Genomic DNA, 17657 nt, shown 5'->3' with positions numbered 1-17657 from the left:
CATATATACATATATATATATATATATATATATAACTCTACATGTCAACACCAGGCATTTAACTCCTCTAAAGTTTCTATGCAGGAAGAAACTGGTAGAAAAATAAATTGTCCTTGAACTTTATAAAGACTGCAGGTCAGACAGAGGAAATGAAGCCGGGACAGCAGGAGAGGCCACAACAAGGGGAAGATGTTGGAGGGAAACATCCGCAGCAAGAGCGGAGTGACACCTGAGTCCAGGTTCCCACAGTGTAAAAAGCTGATAAAACCAACTTTCGATTCATGTTTTACAGCTGATGACCTGATAGGTGATCGATGACGTGATGATAGCTCGTTGTCAGTATAATGAGAAAACTCACGGGACATATGGACCCTAGTGACAGCGTGACTGTAGTCCACACTCTGATGTGCGGAGGAATCTGCAGTTTGTGACTTCATCTCTTTCTTATTTGGGTGAAACCTGGAAAGCAAACGGCGGCAGCAGAGAACGGGTCCAAACCGTTTCTCTCACCTCTGATGTCAACGGCCATTGTTGGCGGCGGTGTCCGCGTCGCTCCGCCCCTTCATGTGTCGGAGTCTGAGTCCAGCGGGATAAGGGCAACTCCTCTCCTCCTGCAGCCGAGCAGCTGGACTTCCTCCCAGGGAGACAGGAGCAGCAGGAAGCCGCAGGGAGGGAGGGGGACGCAGGCAGAGCCGCCGGACGAACCCGAGCACATCCCGCGAAAGGCAGCAGAGGACCGGACCAGAGGGCACGGGGTGGCCGCACCATGTCCTTGAGCCCAAAGCACTCCACTCCCTTCTCAGTCACAGACATTTTGAGCCCGATGGAGGACAGCTACCGGAGGTTCGGAGGTATGGATCCCGCTGCGGGGAGCCTCGGGTCCCCGCTGGGCGCCTACCGGCAGCCGCAGGTCTCCCAGCCCGGTATGCAGCATCAGCAGCAGCCGCCACAGCAGCATCAGCCACCTCATCTCCACCACCATCACCATCACCACCACCATCACCACCTGTCCTCCTCCTCTTCATCCTCATCCTCCTCCTCTTCCTCAGCCTCGGCCACCGCAGCCGCCGCGCTGGGACCCGGCGGGCCCTATCATGTGCCCCACGGGGTGCCGCAGTTCTCCGGGCCGGTGGGCGGGTTCTGCAACGGCGGCATCGGGAACGTCGGAGACCTGCCGTCCTACCAGGACACGGTGAGGAGCGGGGGGGCGGCCGCGGCGTGGTACAGCAACCCGGAGCCGAGATACCCGACAAGTAAGAAAGTTCAGCCCAAACTTGAGCTTTTTGAGGAAAGTTTGTTGGAAAGAGAAGGTGCGCAGGACGGACTCCTCTGTGGAGACCCCCCTGCCCCCTGCCCCCTGCCCCCTGCCCCCTGCCCCCTGCCCTGTGAGGGCTGCAACCAGCCTCCTCTCCAGCGGCCTGAGAGCAGCGTGTTTCTTCAGCTCTTAAATAAATGTAAATGTCTGTGGCTCTGAAACGCGATTTGACAATAGCCCACAGTTATTTCAAAATAAAATAATTTTAATCACCATGTCGGTTTACTCCTCCAGCTCAATTTAAATTTGAAGTCTGTGATATGAACACAGACATACATCATATTAACTTCTTGTTCCACTAATCTTTGTTTTAATTTTCTAATTCGTTTATTTTAAACTAATTAATTCATCTTCCAGATGACGGACACGATTTATAAATGTTTTGCGTGACTGAATTTTTATTTTATTTTATTTTTTTGCTCAATATATTAATTATTTTCCCTCCAAGTTTCTAGATTCATGGGCCCCTCCGCCGGGATGAACATGTCCGGGATGGTGGGCAGTCTGGCCGGGATGGACTCCGCCGCCAAGTCCATGGTGACGCTGCACGCCGCGCCGCGCAGGAAGCGCAGGGTGCTCTTCTCTCAGGCGCAGGTGTACGAGCTGGAGCGGCGCTTCAAGCAGCAGAAGTACCTGTCGGCCCCGGAGCGGGAGCACCTGGCCGGACTGATCCACCTCACCCCGAACCAGGTCAAGATCTGGTTCCAGAACCACCGCTACAAACTGAAGCGGCAGGCCAAGGACAAGGCTTCACAGCAGCTGCAGCAAGATGGAAGCGGCGGCGGCGGCGGCGGCCTCTGCGCAACGACCCGCCGCTCCTCCTCCGTGTCCCCGGTCCTCTCCAAGAACGGTAAGAGCTGCAGGACCGACTCCGACGGCTCCAACCAGGCTGTGAACCGACAGCGCAGCTCGGGGGAGGCCATGACGGCGACCCCGCAGCAGCAGGTGAACCAGCTGTCGTCCACGGAGGATCTAGAGGATTTGTCCCCCAGTCCGCCCATGGGGCTGCACGGACAGATCAACATGACGCAAACGGACGCGGCGCTCATCGAGTACACCAACAGCATGATCGGCTCCAATTTACTGTACGGGAGAACTTGGTAGGGACACGGGGGACGGACAAGCGGGATCGGGCCTGTGGAAGCATCATTCCCGGGTTGGATTGTTTGGAGAACCGGCTGGAGGACAAACCAACTTGTTTTTCTTCCCGGCGCAAAGCTCTGGTCCTTCATGCGCACAGGGACTCAAAGGACACTCAGTGAAGTTGAGCAACACGGTGCAAAAATACTCTGTATATTAGAGCCTGGTCTGAATGTTGCTAATTATCATTTTCTCCCTTCAAAAGTCAACATCTGTTAGTCTCCGTTTTTGAAAATGACTTGTGTTCGCTGCTGCATTTAAGGTCATGAAACAAAATCATAAAATCTAATTTGAGGAGATTCAGGACTTTCATTTCTACAACTAATTAAATTATTGCAGGTTTATATAAGAAGCAAAATCAAAGTGAAGCAATAGAGAAACATTAATGTCCGGGGGAGCAGCAGCTGTTTCTCCATTTGGAATGAAACCAATTGAGAAATATTTTCACTGAGAGTTAAGTCGTTAAATATTCTGTTATTCTTTGATTTTAATTTGTTTCCAGTATTGAATAAATTAGATTTTCATTTTGAACATTTTACCGTTTTAATTGTTCAGCTTGAAGAAATTTTTTTTAATAGATTTGCGGTTTTAAAAGGGACAAAAATTTGTTGTGATTTACAGCAGAGGCTCAAACTGTGCCCATATAAACGGAGGTTTACGGAGTAATTTGAACACCTGAACGCACCGCGATGCTCCAGAGCTCCAGATGTTCAGCAGTAAAACCTGCGGCGGTTAAATCTGGGACATTGATTACAATCAGTGTTTTTTTTCTTTTAAATTTAAGTGGAAATCAAACACTTTATTTTGAAAAAAGCATTTCCTTTCCCTGAGTATATAACAAATCTGACCTACATCACTGTTGCTCTTCTATGTCTACAACACATGGAGGGATTTCTCCCACAAAGAAACACAGCAGGACACTTCCTCCTTGACTCACTTGTATTTTACAGACTTGTTCTCTTAAAAATCACAAGTTACATAATAAGTTTTTTTTTTTTTTGTAAGTTGGATAAAAAGGAAAAAACAAAAATTTCATTGTTAAGACAATAAAATGAAAAAAGATGACATGTTTCTCCTAAAAATAGTCACCCCCCCCCCTTTTTTTTTTTTAGAGTCCAACATTGATTAATTTAATTCCAGTTGTATCTTCTGGAGGGAGGAGGAGGAGGGTAACCTCTGCCGGAGCTGTAGCCCTGAAAGACAAAAGGACAAATTCAGCATTTAAGACAAACAGGTTTTAAATAAAACCACTGATAAAATAACACTGGAACGAGGCCTCTGTTAGTAATTAGTTCACTGCACCTGTGTCTGATCTCATTCCTGTTTCTTTGTTGTAGGAAATGTTTCACATTTTCTTTACATGTATTAATTAATCATTTTAAAACTCAACATTTAAATCGGCAGAGAAATTAAAAACTTTAAACCCTAGATTCATTCTGCTCTTACAGAGACAAAAAAGAATGTTTGGTGTTTTCTTCATGTGTTGGGTGAGTTTCTGAAACTCAGGTGTTAAAAACAGAAAAAAATCCTACAGGAAATATTTCCTCTGCCAAACTCTGCAGCAGCTTTATTAAAGGGTTGATTCACCAAAAATATAAAAACAAGAAAGAATAAAAAGACCCAGGAGGAAACAAAACAAAAGACATCTTCTACTGAGGAAATCTGGAGGTTTGTGGATGATTCGGAGCAACATGGACTTTTTGTTTGCTGCTGTTCAAGTTCTTAAATGTGAGGGGAAAAAACCTGGAGAAATAAAACAAATAAAACTTATTCAAAACTTTGGAGAGATAGATGTAGGAGAGAAGTTCTTCTGAATTTGTGTGAACTGACCCTTTAATGCATCATTTAATGCAATGGATTTTCTCCTCAGTCCAACAGGAACACGACGGTCAGCTTTTTACTGAGTGTTGCTGTTTTTTTTTTTTAAATTAATGAATTAAAATCTAACACAAACACAAAAATAGATTCTCATGCATCAGTTTCCTAAAGTCAACCGTTTACTGCAGCAGGAAGAAAACTTTCATTTCAAACCTTTTCAAGTCGACAGGATGTAAAATAATTTATATTTCATTATTCTAAAATCTAAAGAATCAAAGGACAGTGTGTGTGTGTGTGTGTGTGTGTGAGAGACCTCTGAAACACTGATTCAGTGAAGAGTTTCTGTGTCTGACGAAGGTCAAACTGCTTCAAATATTTGTTCAGATTTAAGAAAATAAATATCATAAAGATTAATCTACTGGTCAATCAACAGAAAATGAATCGCCAGGACTCTCTGATAATTGATGAACTGATTTAGTTGTTTATGAAACAAAAATATTGAAATATTTGTTGATTCCAGCTTCTCTCATTGCTGAATTTCTTTGTTTTGTATTTTTGCAAATTGAGAATCTTTTGGGTTTTTGGACTCACACTCAACAGTTCATCAAAAAAACTAAAAAAACAACAAAAAACCTGAGAACAAACATCAATTGCAGCGTATTTAGTAAAAAGTATCAGACTTGTAAAAAACTTCACATCAACGTGTTAATAATCAAATGTAAAACAGGAGTAAAATGTAAAACTGCAGATAAAGTGAATTTTTAACAACACAAGTGATTCGATCAACCCAAAGGGAAGTTGAGTGAACGTTGGTTTGGACTAATATTCAAAATTTCAGCAACATCAGCCAATCAGATTCTGATGTTTTTGTTTCTGAATGAAAATCAAAACTTCCAGCGTTGACGAAGACGACGACGTGAATAAAAGTTTTAGGTGTTAGAGAGAGATGGAAGCTCTGAGGGCGTTTCACTGACTTTCTTGTTTTTAATTATGACCTGTTGGTGACCACTGGACACTTTGAGTTCAAGACAGAAACTTTAGCTCCGCCCACAGCTCGTCCCACCGCGGGCTGTGAGATCACAGGGTATCTGACGGGTTTGATGCGTTTACCTGATGCTGTTGCCCCCGGTTGTCCCTGCGATCCTGCCAGTCGTCTCTGCGGTGATCGTAGCGCTGCTGGTAGCCGCCCGGCCCCCCCCCTCCCTGCCCGCGGTTCAAGTTCTGCTGGTACGCCGACTGCTGCGACTGCATGGCCCGATCCCAACCGTGACCCCCACCTCTGTACTGCTGCTGCTGCTGCCTGGAGACACAATCACATCAAACACATTGGCTCCTGACAAGCTGCGTTAAGCACTTTATCAAGGTCTTAGATGAACACACAGATTTTAAAGGTTCTAACTCTGGGTTGTGTTTGGTCTGAAGTGGATGTAAAGACCTTGAAAGAAGAAGCACCTGCACTCTAGAGGAAAAATTAAGCAGTGTGAATCTGTTAATGTGAACACACTTCATCACTGAATAGACGGCACAAAGTAATTCTTTATTATCTTACATTTTCAGGTAATCACAGAGTGAAGTTAGAAATACTCCAAACAGGTTAAAAACAGGTTCATTCACAAGGAGCAGTCCACTACAGACTTCGACAGCGTGTTGACTCAGTCACCTTTTTATTAATTTCTGATCAATTGAAGCTTTTACTCCCAAAGTTTCACACGTTGTTGGCTGGACAGTGGGAAACAATGTCGATTCAAGGACCAAGAGCAGCGACAGTTTTTAGCTTAACACTCAACCACTTCTCTATTTCTATTATTAAATACAGAGATGAGAAGCTCTGCTGCTTTATTTACAGGTCTAAGGATTGTTTAAAGATTTCTGACACTGGTGTCATGATCCAGTTTCTGTTTCCAACTATTTAACATAACAACTTCAGATTTTAATGACAAGCAGAGAGAAAAGAACTAGAGCTGAAAGAATCGATTGACAGAACAATAATCTAATGATCTAATTTTGGATCTGGCATCAATTTACTGTTTCAGCCATTTTTCAAGAAAGAGCAAGGAAAAACCTTCAATAATCCTCTGGTTGTTTTTCTCTAATCTGAGGATTTTTTTTGTTTTACAAGGCTGCAATTAACAATTATTGTTATCATTGATTAAGCTCTTGATTGATCCAGTAATTTTTTAGTCAATGATTTTTCAGAATATTGTGAAAAAAATTTCTCAAAAGCCCGAAGTGACATTTTAAAATGTCTCGTTCTGTCTGGTTAACACAAAGATCAGAGAGGACGATGGGAACTGGAAAATATTCACATTTTCAAATGTCCCCTTAAAAAAAAGTGATTCAAAACGATTCACAAAAAAGAGCAACTACTTTGATAATCGATTAATCAACTAATCAATCAACTGTTGCAGTTTCACTGTTTTAGATCATTGACTGAATATCTTGATTTCTGGTCGATTTCTGTCTCATAGACTGAACAATTAATTGAAAAAAAAAAAAAACTGATAATGAAAATATTGATTAGCATCAGCCCTAAAAAGAACTTCTCTTGAATAAAATACAGTCTGAAGTTTGATCAGAAAACATTTGACTGAGAATGAAACTTTCTGAACTTTTACTTCATTTTACATTCATTCAGATTTTTTTTGTGACTCAGGAAATCCTAAGGTTTTATTTATTAATCAAAAAAAGTTTGATTTCACCACTTCACACATTTCGATTTATTCATGTTACAACCATCTGATAAAACGCTGGACTTCCTGATCCTTTAATGCTGCTTTGAAGTGACCTCCCTGAAATCCCCATCGACTTGCGTTTGCCGAGGGATCGAGCTCTCAAAGAGATAAAACGGCCTCTCCTCAGATGACTGAGCATCGATGCACATGAAAGAGCTCTAAGTATGAAATGGTCCATATTCACATATGGCCAGGATCGCCCTCATCCCTGAAATGAGATGGCCACATTGCGTCCGTGGGACCCGGCGTTGAGCCGCCACACCGAGGCCCTTCAAACTGCCATCGGACAATGTGTCAATCCAACGGTGATATTAAAAGTAACAATGAGGAGAGAAGGAACTAAGAGCAGCAGCCCCATCCCTCATTACTGAACCATGTCACACTCAGGCCAGAGCTGGACTTAACTGAGCCCTGGAATCCATAATCCCCACTCTCCTAGTTCCTCCTGCATTTCATTTGGCCCGGTCCTGAGTAGTTAAAGAAACTGTTTTCAGTTGCCGCTAATAACTACTGACCTGAGGTGACACAGAGCCACAATGGGCCTGAAAAGTTGAACCAGAGAACCTGATTAGGGCTCTGGAGAGGCCCGGAGCCAGAATCAATAGCCGGTCTGTGCGGACTGGGCGGCTGCGGCGCGGGGAGACGACGCAGCCTCCAACAGCATTAGTGATGCCTCATTAAGTTGCACAAACCTCCTCGAGAGAAATTTGTTTTAGAGCGACAGGGAAAAATCTTAATTCAGCAGCAGCGGCGGCTGCAAAGACCCCTCAACGGAGGATGGCACAGCGCTCATGTGAAAAGGCTAGAAATGTGAGGGGGGGGGGTTTAGACGGAGACGAGCTACAGGAAACACAGACCAGGGCCTTGACATGTTTAATTCTACATATGATTGTAAAAAGGAAACACACGGGGAGGTTTGAGGGAGAGGATGATGAATTTTCCAGATTTCTTCTTTTAAAAAAGGCACAAATGCTCCTGGCTGACGATGAATCAAAAGCTAAATCCTATTTTATAAACTAATACAATTCTCTTTTTTAAATCTCACATTAACACAGGAGTAGCTAAAGCAAAGAGATTAATGTTGGCAGGTTAACCATGAATGTTTACGTCTATTGACAGCCAGAAAACATGGATGTAGAAAAATCAGCCAAACCGGCCGACTCACCTTGGATACTGGGGCTGGTGGAAGGAGGGAGGCGCTCCCAGCAAACTGTTCTGCCTGGAATCTGCAGAGAACAAAAGACGACATGTTCAGAAGTGGTTCTGCTGAGCTGAGTTTAAAGTTTTTAAAGAAGCAGAGCTCAGTCCTCTGAGGAAAGACCAATTTTACCTGCATCTTAATGGTTTTGACACAGTGGTGAGGAGGCGGCTGTTGTGTTTCATCTCAAACTTTAACATGTGATGCAATTTAATACTCAAGAGGATGATAAGGAAGAGAAATGGTTCATGTTCACATCATCTAAGACGACTTTTCTGAGTTGAACTGTGAAGGAACCGGAGGAAATCCTCCAGTTTGACTGTTTAGAAGCAACAACTACGGGGACATGAGATGAAACGTTGATACTATAATTAACCCCGTTCGTCAGCTTTAACCTTTAAAGATTAAAAATAAAGAGAGAAAAATAAACTATTTCATTTTAGTCATGGATACAGAACGAATCAGTTGTCATGATAAAATTAAGTTCTTTCAAACGGTGAATCTCACCGGGCTGTGGAGGTGGAGGGGGGAGGGGGGCCGTGGACGAGGGGAGAGAGCAGGAGCTCCACATTTGCATTTTTTGTTCAGAAAATGAAATAAGCATTCAGCCGGCAGCATTGTGGACGCCTCAAGTACCGTGGTTCCATTGCTGCAAGCCCTTCACAAAGACACACTTAAAAAAAAAAAAAAAGGAGCGAACGGCTTCTTCCAGATTCACTGTTGCCAAGGCGATGACCGGCTGCGAGCTGCGGACTTGTTTGTTTATAGGGGCAGGCCTGCTGAGTGGCTCGGCTCAGGGTGGGTGAAGGGGGCCGTGAAAAGGACCTGGAGCCTCGTGTTTACAAACCTGGGAAGGAGTCGGTGTAAAAATTTGGACTCGACCGATACACGTTCACAGAGGCCGATAATGAAATATCACAGCTGGGTGGGATATTAATGTCTGTTCATCATCAGCGCGGGTCACATGATCATTGATTGATAATTAATATAACTGATTTCTCAACAGAAATTAATCAATAACTCCTTAATAATTCCTTAATCATGAAAGGAATCTTTTTAAATAAAAATTCTCTGGTTACAGGTTGTTAAATATTAATATTTACAGTGTTTCTTCTTCCTCCATGACAGTAAAGTGTAAAGTTTTGGACTGTACAAGCACAACTAGACCAGTACAGGAGTTTTAAAAAGTCTGACAAACACATGAGGCTGATTTCTCAGTTATAAAGACAAGCGCTTGACAAACACACAGCAGTTTGATCACCCACGCACAATAACGAATATAAAGATATACCAGATCCACAACTCACAGCAGACGACGAACTAAAGTCAAACCGTCACATCAACAGTAATCCTAACACACCAATGAACACTAGTATCAGTAAAGTAAAGGGTGGGAACCTGCCAAGCCACTAAATTAAAAAAACAATACAATAAATAAAAAGCCAGTGCCAGTGCCAAAGTGATGCAGCTAATAAAACACGTAGAAGTAAAACAGCTTACACAGAGCTTGTTGCTTCCCTCTAGTGGAAAAACTATAATGAGACTGTTTTTAAAATTCTATCAAACCAGGTTTGGCATTTCTCTACCGTTAATCCTTGTTTCTTATTGGCTGACATTTACATCAATACTGACGTATATGCACAATAACCTTATATCAGCCGGGTCCTTTTGGGTACAACAGTTTTTGAGGAAACAGTGACAATGTCAAAGTCAAATATTTCCCATGAGTAACTGCTTCAGCCCAGGACCCAACTTTACAGTCTCATGTAAACTCCCATTGCAGCTCTATGACATCAGCGATTACACATTCATATGGTCTGAGGATTATGTTGTAAATGTGCTGTACGTTTTATTTTGGTTATGTTGTTCACTAAATGTGGACACTTTGGTGATCGCTGAACTTTTCATCGAGCATTTAGTGCTAAACATCAAATGTTAGCATGCTAACATAAGATGCTAACTAAGCTAACCTACTGAACATATTAAATATCAAACCTGCTAAACATCAGTATGTTAGCATGGCCAGGCTGAGGATATTTGCATGGCTGGAGCCTCTTGGTCTTATTTTTGTTTTGTTAATTTAATTTTGCAGATTTTAATCCTACAAACCAACACAGCTGATACATTATTGGATTAAAACTGAAAACATACTGTTGGTAATAATGTTCAAGATCTGTAAATTCTTTGTTTGTTTTCTTCCAAAGAACCACAAGAGCTTTGGTCTAGACCAAGAAAAAACTCTACACTACGTTAATATCCAACTGTAAACAAACCAGGAGCCTGGATCATGTTGGGTGATGATGTTGGACCAACTGATAATAGATAATAAATTTATTTCAGATACCCGAGTATTGGACCTTTACCTATGAGTCCCAAACTTTGGGAAACTAGTGGGACTGTGTTTTGCAGTGTGTTTTCTCCACTGAACTGGAGGAAGAAACTGAAATGATGTGTTTGCTGATAACTTAATAAAGGGAAGTCAGGGAGTAAATATTCCACCAGATCTCTGCTGACCACTGCAAAAACTAGTAAAAACACACAATTACCAGCCACCAGGCAGACTGCTGTCGGCACATTATCATTTTGTTTTTGTCATTCAGTTTTCATGTTTGATTATCTCCTCCACCAACAAACCTTAAGTGGACCACCCAGTCGGGCTCCAATTATAACTCCGCAACATTCTGGTCTTCTTTTCCTCATCGCCAGCAATGGCTCAAAAGAGAGAATTACAAGTGGACACCTGTCAATCTCCTTAATTAACAATGATCTGAAAGTGTATAGACCTCCAGTCTGGGCCGGACAAAAGCCAACAAAGGATTACGCTTTAAATCCTTAAAACACGCTGTGGCCACTGTATTAATGCAGGGATTACAACCGCGCTAAACAACTAAACGTCTCTCTCCACCTCTTTTCAATTAGTTCAGCGACTATTTGACTCAGCTCCTGTCCAGTCGGTTCAGGTCTGATAACAGAAGTGGGACAGTATCTCTTCTGTCTGCTGGACAAAGACGACCAACAGAGTCTCAAAACTTCATCAGCGTCACCTCCTCCTCATGTTTCATGGAGCAATAATCAATTTAAGAAAAGATTAAGATTAAACTTAACTAAAAAGATAGTTCAGTGGCTAAAATTTGAATATTTTTCTGATATTAATATATCTCAAAGAATCATTAGAACTGGGTATTGAAAAAATACTTTTCAATACCCAGTCCTAATGTCAAAGTATTGAAAAAATACTTTTTTCAATACTTTGCTAAAGAAACTAACCTTTCTCCAAAACTGACACCAATGTTTAATTTCGTTTATAAGACTTAAAATTTGCAAAACAAAACAACTAAGACTGTGACAGAGAACAAAGCTGTGGACACATTCTGTTTGGTCTGGTAAAAAAAAGTATTGAGGCACCAAAGTAAATATAATGATTTACAATACATTAAAAGACTTTTCTGGACATCATAGAAAAGTTTTAGAATAAAGAGAATAAAAAACTGCTGCCAACACGTGTGAGCAGCTGCTATGTTCAGTTGTTGGCCGAGGAGGTTGGAGGCTCAGCAGCCTCTGTGGCTGCTGCATCAAACCGTTACTTTGCTGCCCCAGTTAAAATTTGGTGTCACCGTGTGTAAAGACAATAATGGCCACCAGCAGAGACTCCCCGGCTGGTTATTAAACACCAGCTGGTCCGGCTGTGGCGCACAAAGCCCTGCAGCGTGTTCCAGAGGCAGCGTGTTGACACATCACCACAGGAGGTAGCTGCGCCGTCAAAGGGGGAAGTTAACTTTGGTTTCAACCCACTTGAAAGAGTGCATCACACACCCGATCAAATGGGATCCTCCCGGATGCTTTTATCAGAGGGGGCCACTGTGTCCAGCGGAGCCACTCGACAGTCTCATTACTGGCCCTGGTCTCCCACAACTCTAATCAGCAACCAGCAACCAGCAACCAGCAACCAGCAACCCCCCCCCCCCCAAAAAAAAAAAAAAAAAAAAAAAAAAAAAAAAAAAAAAATCACAAAGGCCCAGCGCAGCAAAGCCTCCCATGATTACTGGCCAAGCAGAGGATTGGCCCTGAGAAAGTGTTATCTGGACAAAAGCAAGCCTCTGGGCTCCTGCTGCAGAATAAGGCCTACTTGTCTGGATAATCACATTCCTAGAGTTGCCAATATTATGGTTGGTCCACGTTAAATCCACTTTTTATCATCAACCTGAAACAGACTCCTGCAGGAATCAGAAAACTCCCTCAGTCACTTGTGCTTTTCACAAGAATAGGTATAAACCTAAAATGCGTCTGGAGCTGGTAAAAATCATAAGTCCGGGGCAGAATTTCTTTCCCAGTCCGACCATGTAGAAGGTTAAACGCTAATTTAACATGACAGGATTAAAACAATGCCATAAATAGAGATACTGAAAATGAGCCTGTGTTATTATTTCAGACATCAATCCAAAAACCCAGAGACTTCTGGACGAGGGAACCGGAAATGCTAAGATGCTAACTTATTTCCGGGTTTTTAGGACCCAGTCATGCAGCGCTCCATCTGTGGATGTAGCGCTGGCCCGCGGCCAGGCCAGACAAGAAAAGTTGAATCATTTCAGAGGTTCAGTGACAAATCTTTTTTTAGACTCAAATTGAGCACCTGGCTGTGGTTGCTCATGGAAAAAGTCAAAGGTTTGTAATTTTAAACTGAAAAATCAGCAGAAATCAAATATAATATAAATGCTACCTTCAACACTGACACATTTCTGTTCCAGGTACTTCAGTTGATAAAATAAAAATCATCCTCTGTCACCAGAAACAGGCCAGGGATCACAGCTGAGCCACGCTGAAGATTTGCAATGATTCCCAATTATTAAAATAACAATTTCCCCGTGAACGGTGGAAAAAATACAGAGCGAGCGAGATTAAAAAAAGAACGTCCTGGACTGCTAATTGGCAAGTTTAACATTAAGAACGAGTGGCAGAGGCCAGGGGAGGTGCTGCCGCAATCTGGAGGAGCCAAAAACCCCCATTTGCATCAAGTGCCACCACAATAGCCACAACTCCCCCGCACGCTATCAGTGGGCAGGAGAGATTATTCATCTACTTGCAAATTGGCACATCAAAGTCAAACTGGAGAAGAGCTGGCAGAGGAGCACAGGGCTGAGGCCAGGGCCAAGCACAGACCGTGATTAGGAGCTGGGAAAGAGATGCTGCCTCCATATGTGACGAGCCGTCCGACCATCCCTCATGTGATGGACAAAAGGGAACTTTTTAATCATGTAACAGTTATTTGTGTCTTAAGAGGGACATTCTACACAACCTCCTCTTCCACTGGGTTGAATTTCTGCTTTTCCCAGTTAGAGTTACACGTTTTTGTTCAATCAACAATCTGTTATTTGAGAAAATAAGTGGCACATTAATTGACAATCTCTAGTTGCAGCCCTTCTTCTGTGTTGACGTTTCTGTGGTTTCAATGATACTGTTCATAATAAACAGGCAGATTAGGCTTTTTGGCTCAAGGACACTTTGGCAGGTCAAAAAACTGCCAATGAGAGGACAGAGATGGGATGCTGCCGCAGTGCTTGTAAACTAGTAGAGGAGTTAATTCAAGCCGATGTTGGGTTTATTATTAGTTTTCCTACTTGATATAGTTGATAAAACTAATTCTGAAGAGGCTTCAGCAGGAGAAAACTGCATTTAACCTGCTCTTGAGCAAAGAGATGGAACATGACTAAGGAGGATTTGATCAAGTGTTTATGGTCTGATCCTGATCCATTAAAGTCCTTCAGTCCTGGGTGTTTCCCAATACTGGGGGTCAGTTTCTGAATACAGGCTGTGTGCATTTCTCTCTGGACTGAGGCTTTGATACTTTCACAGTATTAATATAGAACCTAGACCTGCTTTATAATCACAAACACATGGACATCTACCTTTAGACTGGATGGAGCTTTACAAAAGGTTTCAATAGTGGAGAAAGGTTTGTCTTAAGACTGGGCTTCGGGGTCTCCGATGGCCTGGTGGTTAAGACACATACCATATGTCTTGATCATAACTGTCCAAGGTTTAGCCTTTAATCTGCATTGGTGCAAATAACAGAAAAAACAACTTGGCAACATAATCAGAATCAGAAACTGTTCACATCATCATCATCATCATCATCATCATCATCATCATCATCATCATCATCATCTAAGCAGAGTCTGATCAATCATGAAGTGAATTTAGATTAATTTTGTAAGTAGTAAGTGGAGATACTCAAACTGTTTCCAAGGTCATAAAGGAACTTTCAGATTTGGTGAAGTGTTGGATCTACTGCTGTTACCTTGTACTGAACAAAGCAGTAAGATGACCTGAATTGTTGAACCCCTACTCATGATTTCAGTCCTCTTAAATTCAACTAAAATTTTATTTTGCCTCACAATTTCTTTCTTTTTCAAAATGTGATGAACTTTAATGTAAAGTGTGTGAAAGCAGTGAAAAGAGAAGATGCTGTGTTTCTAAGAGTCATTGTAAGTATTTTTGCTTCATTTAATCAAAGACTGAGAAACAGTTCAATATTATATAATGTCCACACAGTCTAAAGGTAGATGTACATGTGTTTGTGATTATAAAGCAGCTCTAGGTTCTATATTAATACTGTGAAAGTATCAAAGTCTCAGTCCACAGAGAAATGCACACAGCCTGTATTCAGACACTGAGCCTTAAAACCAGCTGTCAGGACTTCTGGAATTTTGTGATGTCACAACAAAGCAGTCACCGCCTTCAGCCACGCCCCAAGCCACGCCCACCTGGACCCACCATCCAATCTTGCAGGATTTGGTTTACCTGAAATCTGTCTTTAACTCTTCACACCTCTGTAGCTGTACTTGTTCTTTTGATTGTGATATAAAAGATATAGAACTCGTCTCTCTGAGCTTATTTAACTGATCTTTGTGCATGAAATCACTTGTTGTCACATCCGAAACATTATTTTCTTTGTTAAATTTTTCTCGTGTAAATATCCTCTGTTAACATTATGAAACTGTTTCATCCAACCCTGACTGGATCATATCCAATCAGTGGATTGTATTACAGTGATGAGATTCTGACTTCATCAACACCTCATCAGTCACAATCATGACTGATTTACATCATGACCTAAAAATACACGCAAGGCAAATCCAACAACATTAGTGCCATTATCTGTGCTTCAAACAAAGCTGACACACAATAAACTTGTATTTTCTGCCCTAGTTGACTTCTCTTAGTGTGTGTGTGTGTGTCTTACGTTGGAAAGGCTGGTGGCCGCCGCTGTGTGGAGGTCGGTAGTTTCCTTGCTGGTAGTTGCTTGGTGGTGGAGTGTTGCTGTACTGTCCTCCTCTGTGCTGGTTCCTGTTCAGATTGTGACTGCAGGAGAAGAAGTAGTTGAGCTGTGAGATCTAATTCACATCAACACGTCTTTTCAACAAAACATTTTCATCATCTTTGTACACAACTGTGGTTTACACTTGAATTCTCAACGATGTAGAAAAAACCTCTGAATCTGTGTTAATTCACCCACCGAAGCTTTTTTATTCCCTAAGTTTACAAGACTTGTAACTTGTGATTCATTATCTGTGTTTTCCCCACTGGTAGCCAAGGATGATAAGATCCAATCAGGGAGCGACGATAGGTGTGTGCGTCATTGTTCCCAACACAACCACAGAGTTTTCAAACTAAAACCAAAAGTCTCAGTTTTAGGAGATCGAAGACTCCAGAGTAATGTGGACGTCAGGAGTAAACGTAGCAGAAGTGATTTGTGTGGACGAAGCCTAAGACTTCAGGACCTGGAGAGCGATCAGACTGGATCAGTTGTTATGAGTCATAATGCTGTAAAATTTCCTCTGCTTCATTAACCACATTAAAATGGTTAAAAACCAAAGCTTGTTGATATCTGCATGAAGATTGATACAACATAAGAGGGTTAGATAATAAAGTCACTGTAATCAGACTGCTGCCTTGACTCTCTGTTCAACCCCGGCTGGATGATCTGTTATTGAGCCCATTATTTGCCCTCAAACTACATGTTATCTGATTTCAAAATCAAAGCATCAGCAAAGATCCTCTTGGCAATTTTTTCATGGTTGTTCTGCTCACCAGCCTCAGAGCACCTGCCTGTTTGGCCCCATCAAAGCACATAACTGCCTGAATTACTGAATCGACTTAGTTTAGCAGGGAGGGGAAAAAAAATTGGAATACATGGTGTTTCTTCAAATCCCTGCATAATTAATTCCCAAACACGCCACAGTCGGGCCGAGCCAGATGTTCAATTATTCACATTTCCTTAATGATAATATCAATGTGTGGAGGAGAGAGCTTAGATCATAATCAAGGATGGCTGGTTAATGGGGACTGTTGTTGGGGGTGGGTGGGCAAACATTTAAACACATTTTCCATTTTAAAATACTGTACTCCTCTCCCAAATCTGAATACTGAGTCACTGCAGAATCTGCAGTCATTGTTTAACAATTCTCACTATAAAATCATATCATCATGCAGCAGGATGTTTCAGAGGCAGTTGTGTGTGTGTGTGTGTGTGTGTTCACAAAGCCATGCAAAATGTACAAATTAACTATGTAACAACAAAGGATTTGACGAACTACTTTTAAAACTTTTAAAATTTAACATAACATGAGGGTGATGAGCTTTAAAGTCTGATTTTTGTGGACATTTTTTTTGTATTGAAGATCTTTCTTTCTTTCCAGATAAATATTATAAACAATGCAGAGGTTTAAAGCGCTGAGTTTTCCATTGTTTTAGTGGCTGCTGTAGTGAACGATAATAGATAAACTTACCTCAGAGCCCTGAAGCCAGACTGGTCCAGGTGAGCCTGCTGCCTGTTGGGGTTGAAGCCCAGCTGGGGTCTCCATGATTCCCGGTTCCCCCTCTCCCAGTCACCTGGTTTCAGGACCTTGTTGGGAATCCTGAAAAACACAAATAAACAAACTAAAGCGTTAAAGCTGCACTTGTAAAGATTGTTATGTGAAATGGCTCTGCTGTCCTCTCTGGATGGGACCCTGTAGATTTGTCTGTTTGGATAAACTAAAGGCTGCTGGTGAATAATCTGGTAATTAATCAATAAATATATTTTCTTCATAGAAGACTTTATGTATTTTGGCTGATGATCACACAGTTTCAACACATCACTGTGGACTTCAGTTTGTAATGTCGCTCAGAGCACATACAACACACCTGTCACCTGATAAAACCAGAAACACTGCAGCTACACTGATGACAGCGTGAGCTGCAGCCCTGAGATAAGTTTCAAAAACACACAGTTGCCGCCCGAAGCGTCTCACACAGAGGCTGCTACACTGAGTGGAGCAACAACCTGGGGATGAGACCTCACAGATCCATTTAACATGTCTGCACAGCAGCTAGAAGCTCACTGCATCTGTGTGTAAGCTCTGTAACTGCACATAATGACATTGCTCCCAACAGTTGTGTGTTCTCTCAACTGGCA

General features: G+C 42.2%; 2 protein-coding genes across 2 annotated transcripts in view; one reads left to right on the top strand and one right to left on the bottom strand.

Annotated features, from left to right (window-relative positions):
• Nucleotides 1–522: 522 nt before the first annotated feature.
• On the top strand, nt 523–3018 carry nkx2.4b (NK2 homeobox 4b). The gene is made up of 2 exons (XM_071467771.1): nt 523–1253; nt 1764–3018. The coding sequence occupies exons 1-2, from the start codon at nt 767–769 to the stop codon at nt 2417–2419; spliced, it is 1143 nt and encodes a 380-aa protein (XP_071323872.1). The 5' UTR covers nt 523–766; the 3' UTR covers nt 2420–3018.
• Nucleotides 3019–3380: 362 nt separating this feature from the next.
• The window catches only part of xrn2 (5'-3' exoribonuclease 2), a 35748-nt gene continuing 21471 nt past the window's right edge, over nt 3381–17657 (bottom strand). Inside the window, exons 27-31 of the mRNA XM_071467770.1 lie at nt 16990–17118; nt 15444–15562; nt 8171–8231; nt 5384–5573; nt 3381–3648 (exon numbers count right to left, since the gene is read on the bottom strand). Of these exons, the coding sequence (XP_071323871.1) occupies nt 3586–3648; nt 5384–5573; nt 8171–8231; nt 15444–15562; nt 16990–17118 (562 nt within the window). The 3' untranslated portion in view covers nt 3381–3585. The remainder of the gene's footprint in view (nt 3649–5383; nt 5574–8170; nt 8232–15443; nt 15563–16989; nt 17119–17657) is intronic.

The sequence above is a fragment of the Trachinotus anak genome, unplaced genomic scaffold (assembly GCF_046630095.1).
Source record: "Trachinotus anak isolate AG129_WGS33_773 ecotype Australia unplaced genomic scaffold, CSIRO_AGI_Tana_v1 ptg000031l, whole genome shotgun sequence".
NCBI classification, from domain to species: domain Eukaryota; kingdom Metazoa; phylum Chordata; class Actinopteri; order Carangiformes; family Carangidae; genus Trachinotus; species Trachinotus anak.
This window is presented reverse-complemented; position numbering and strand designations above follow the sequence as displayed.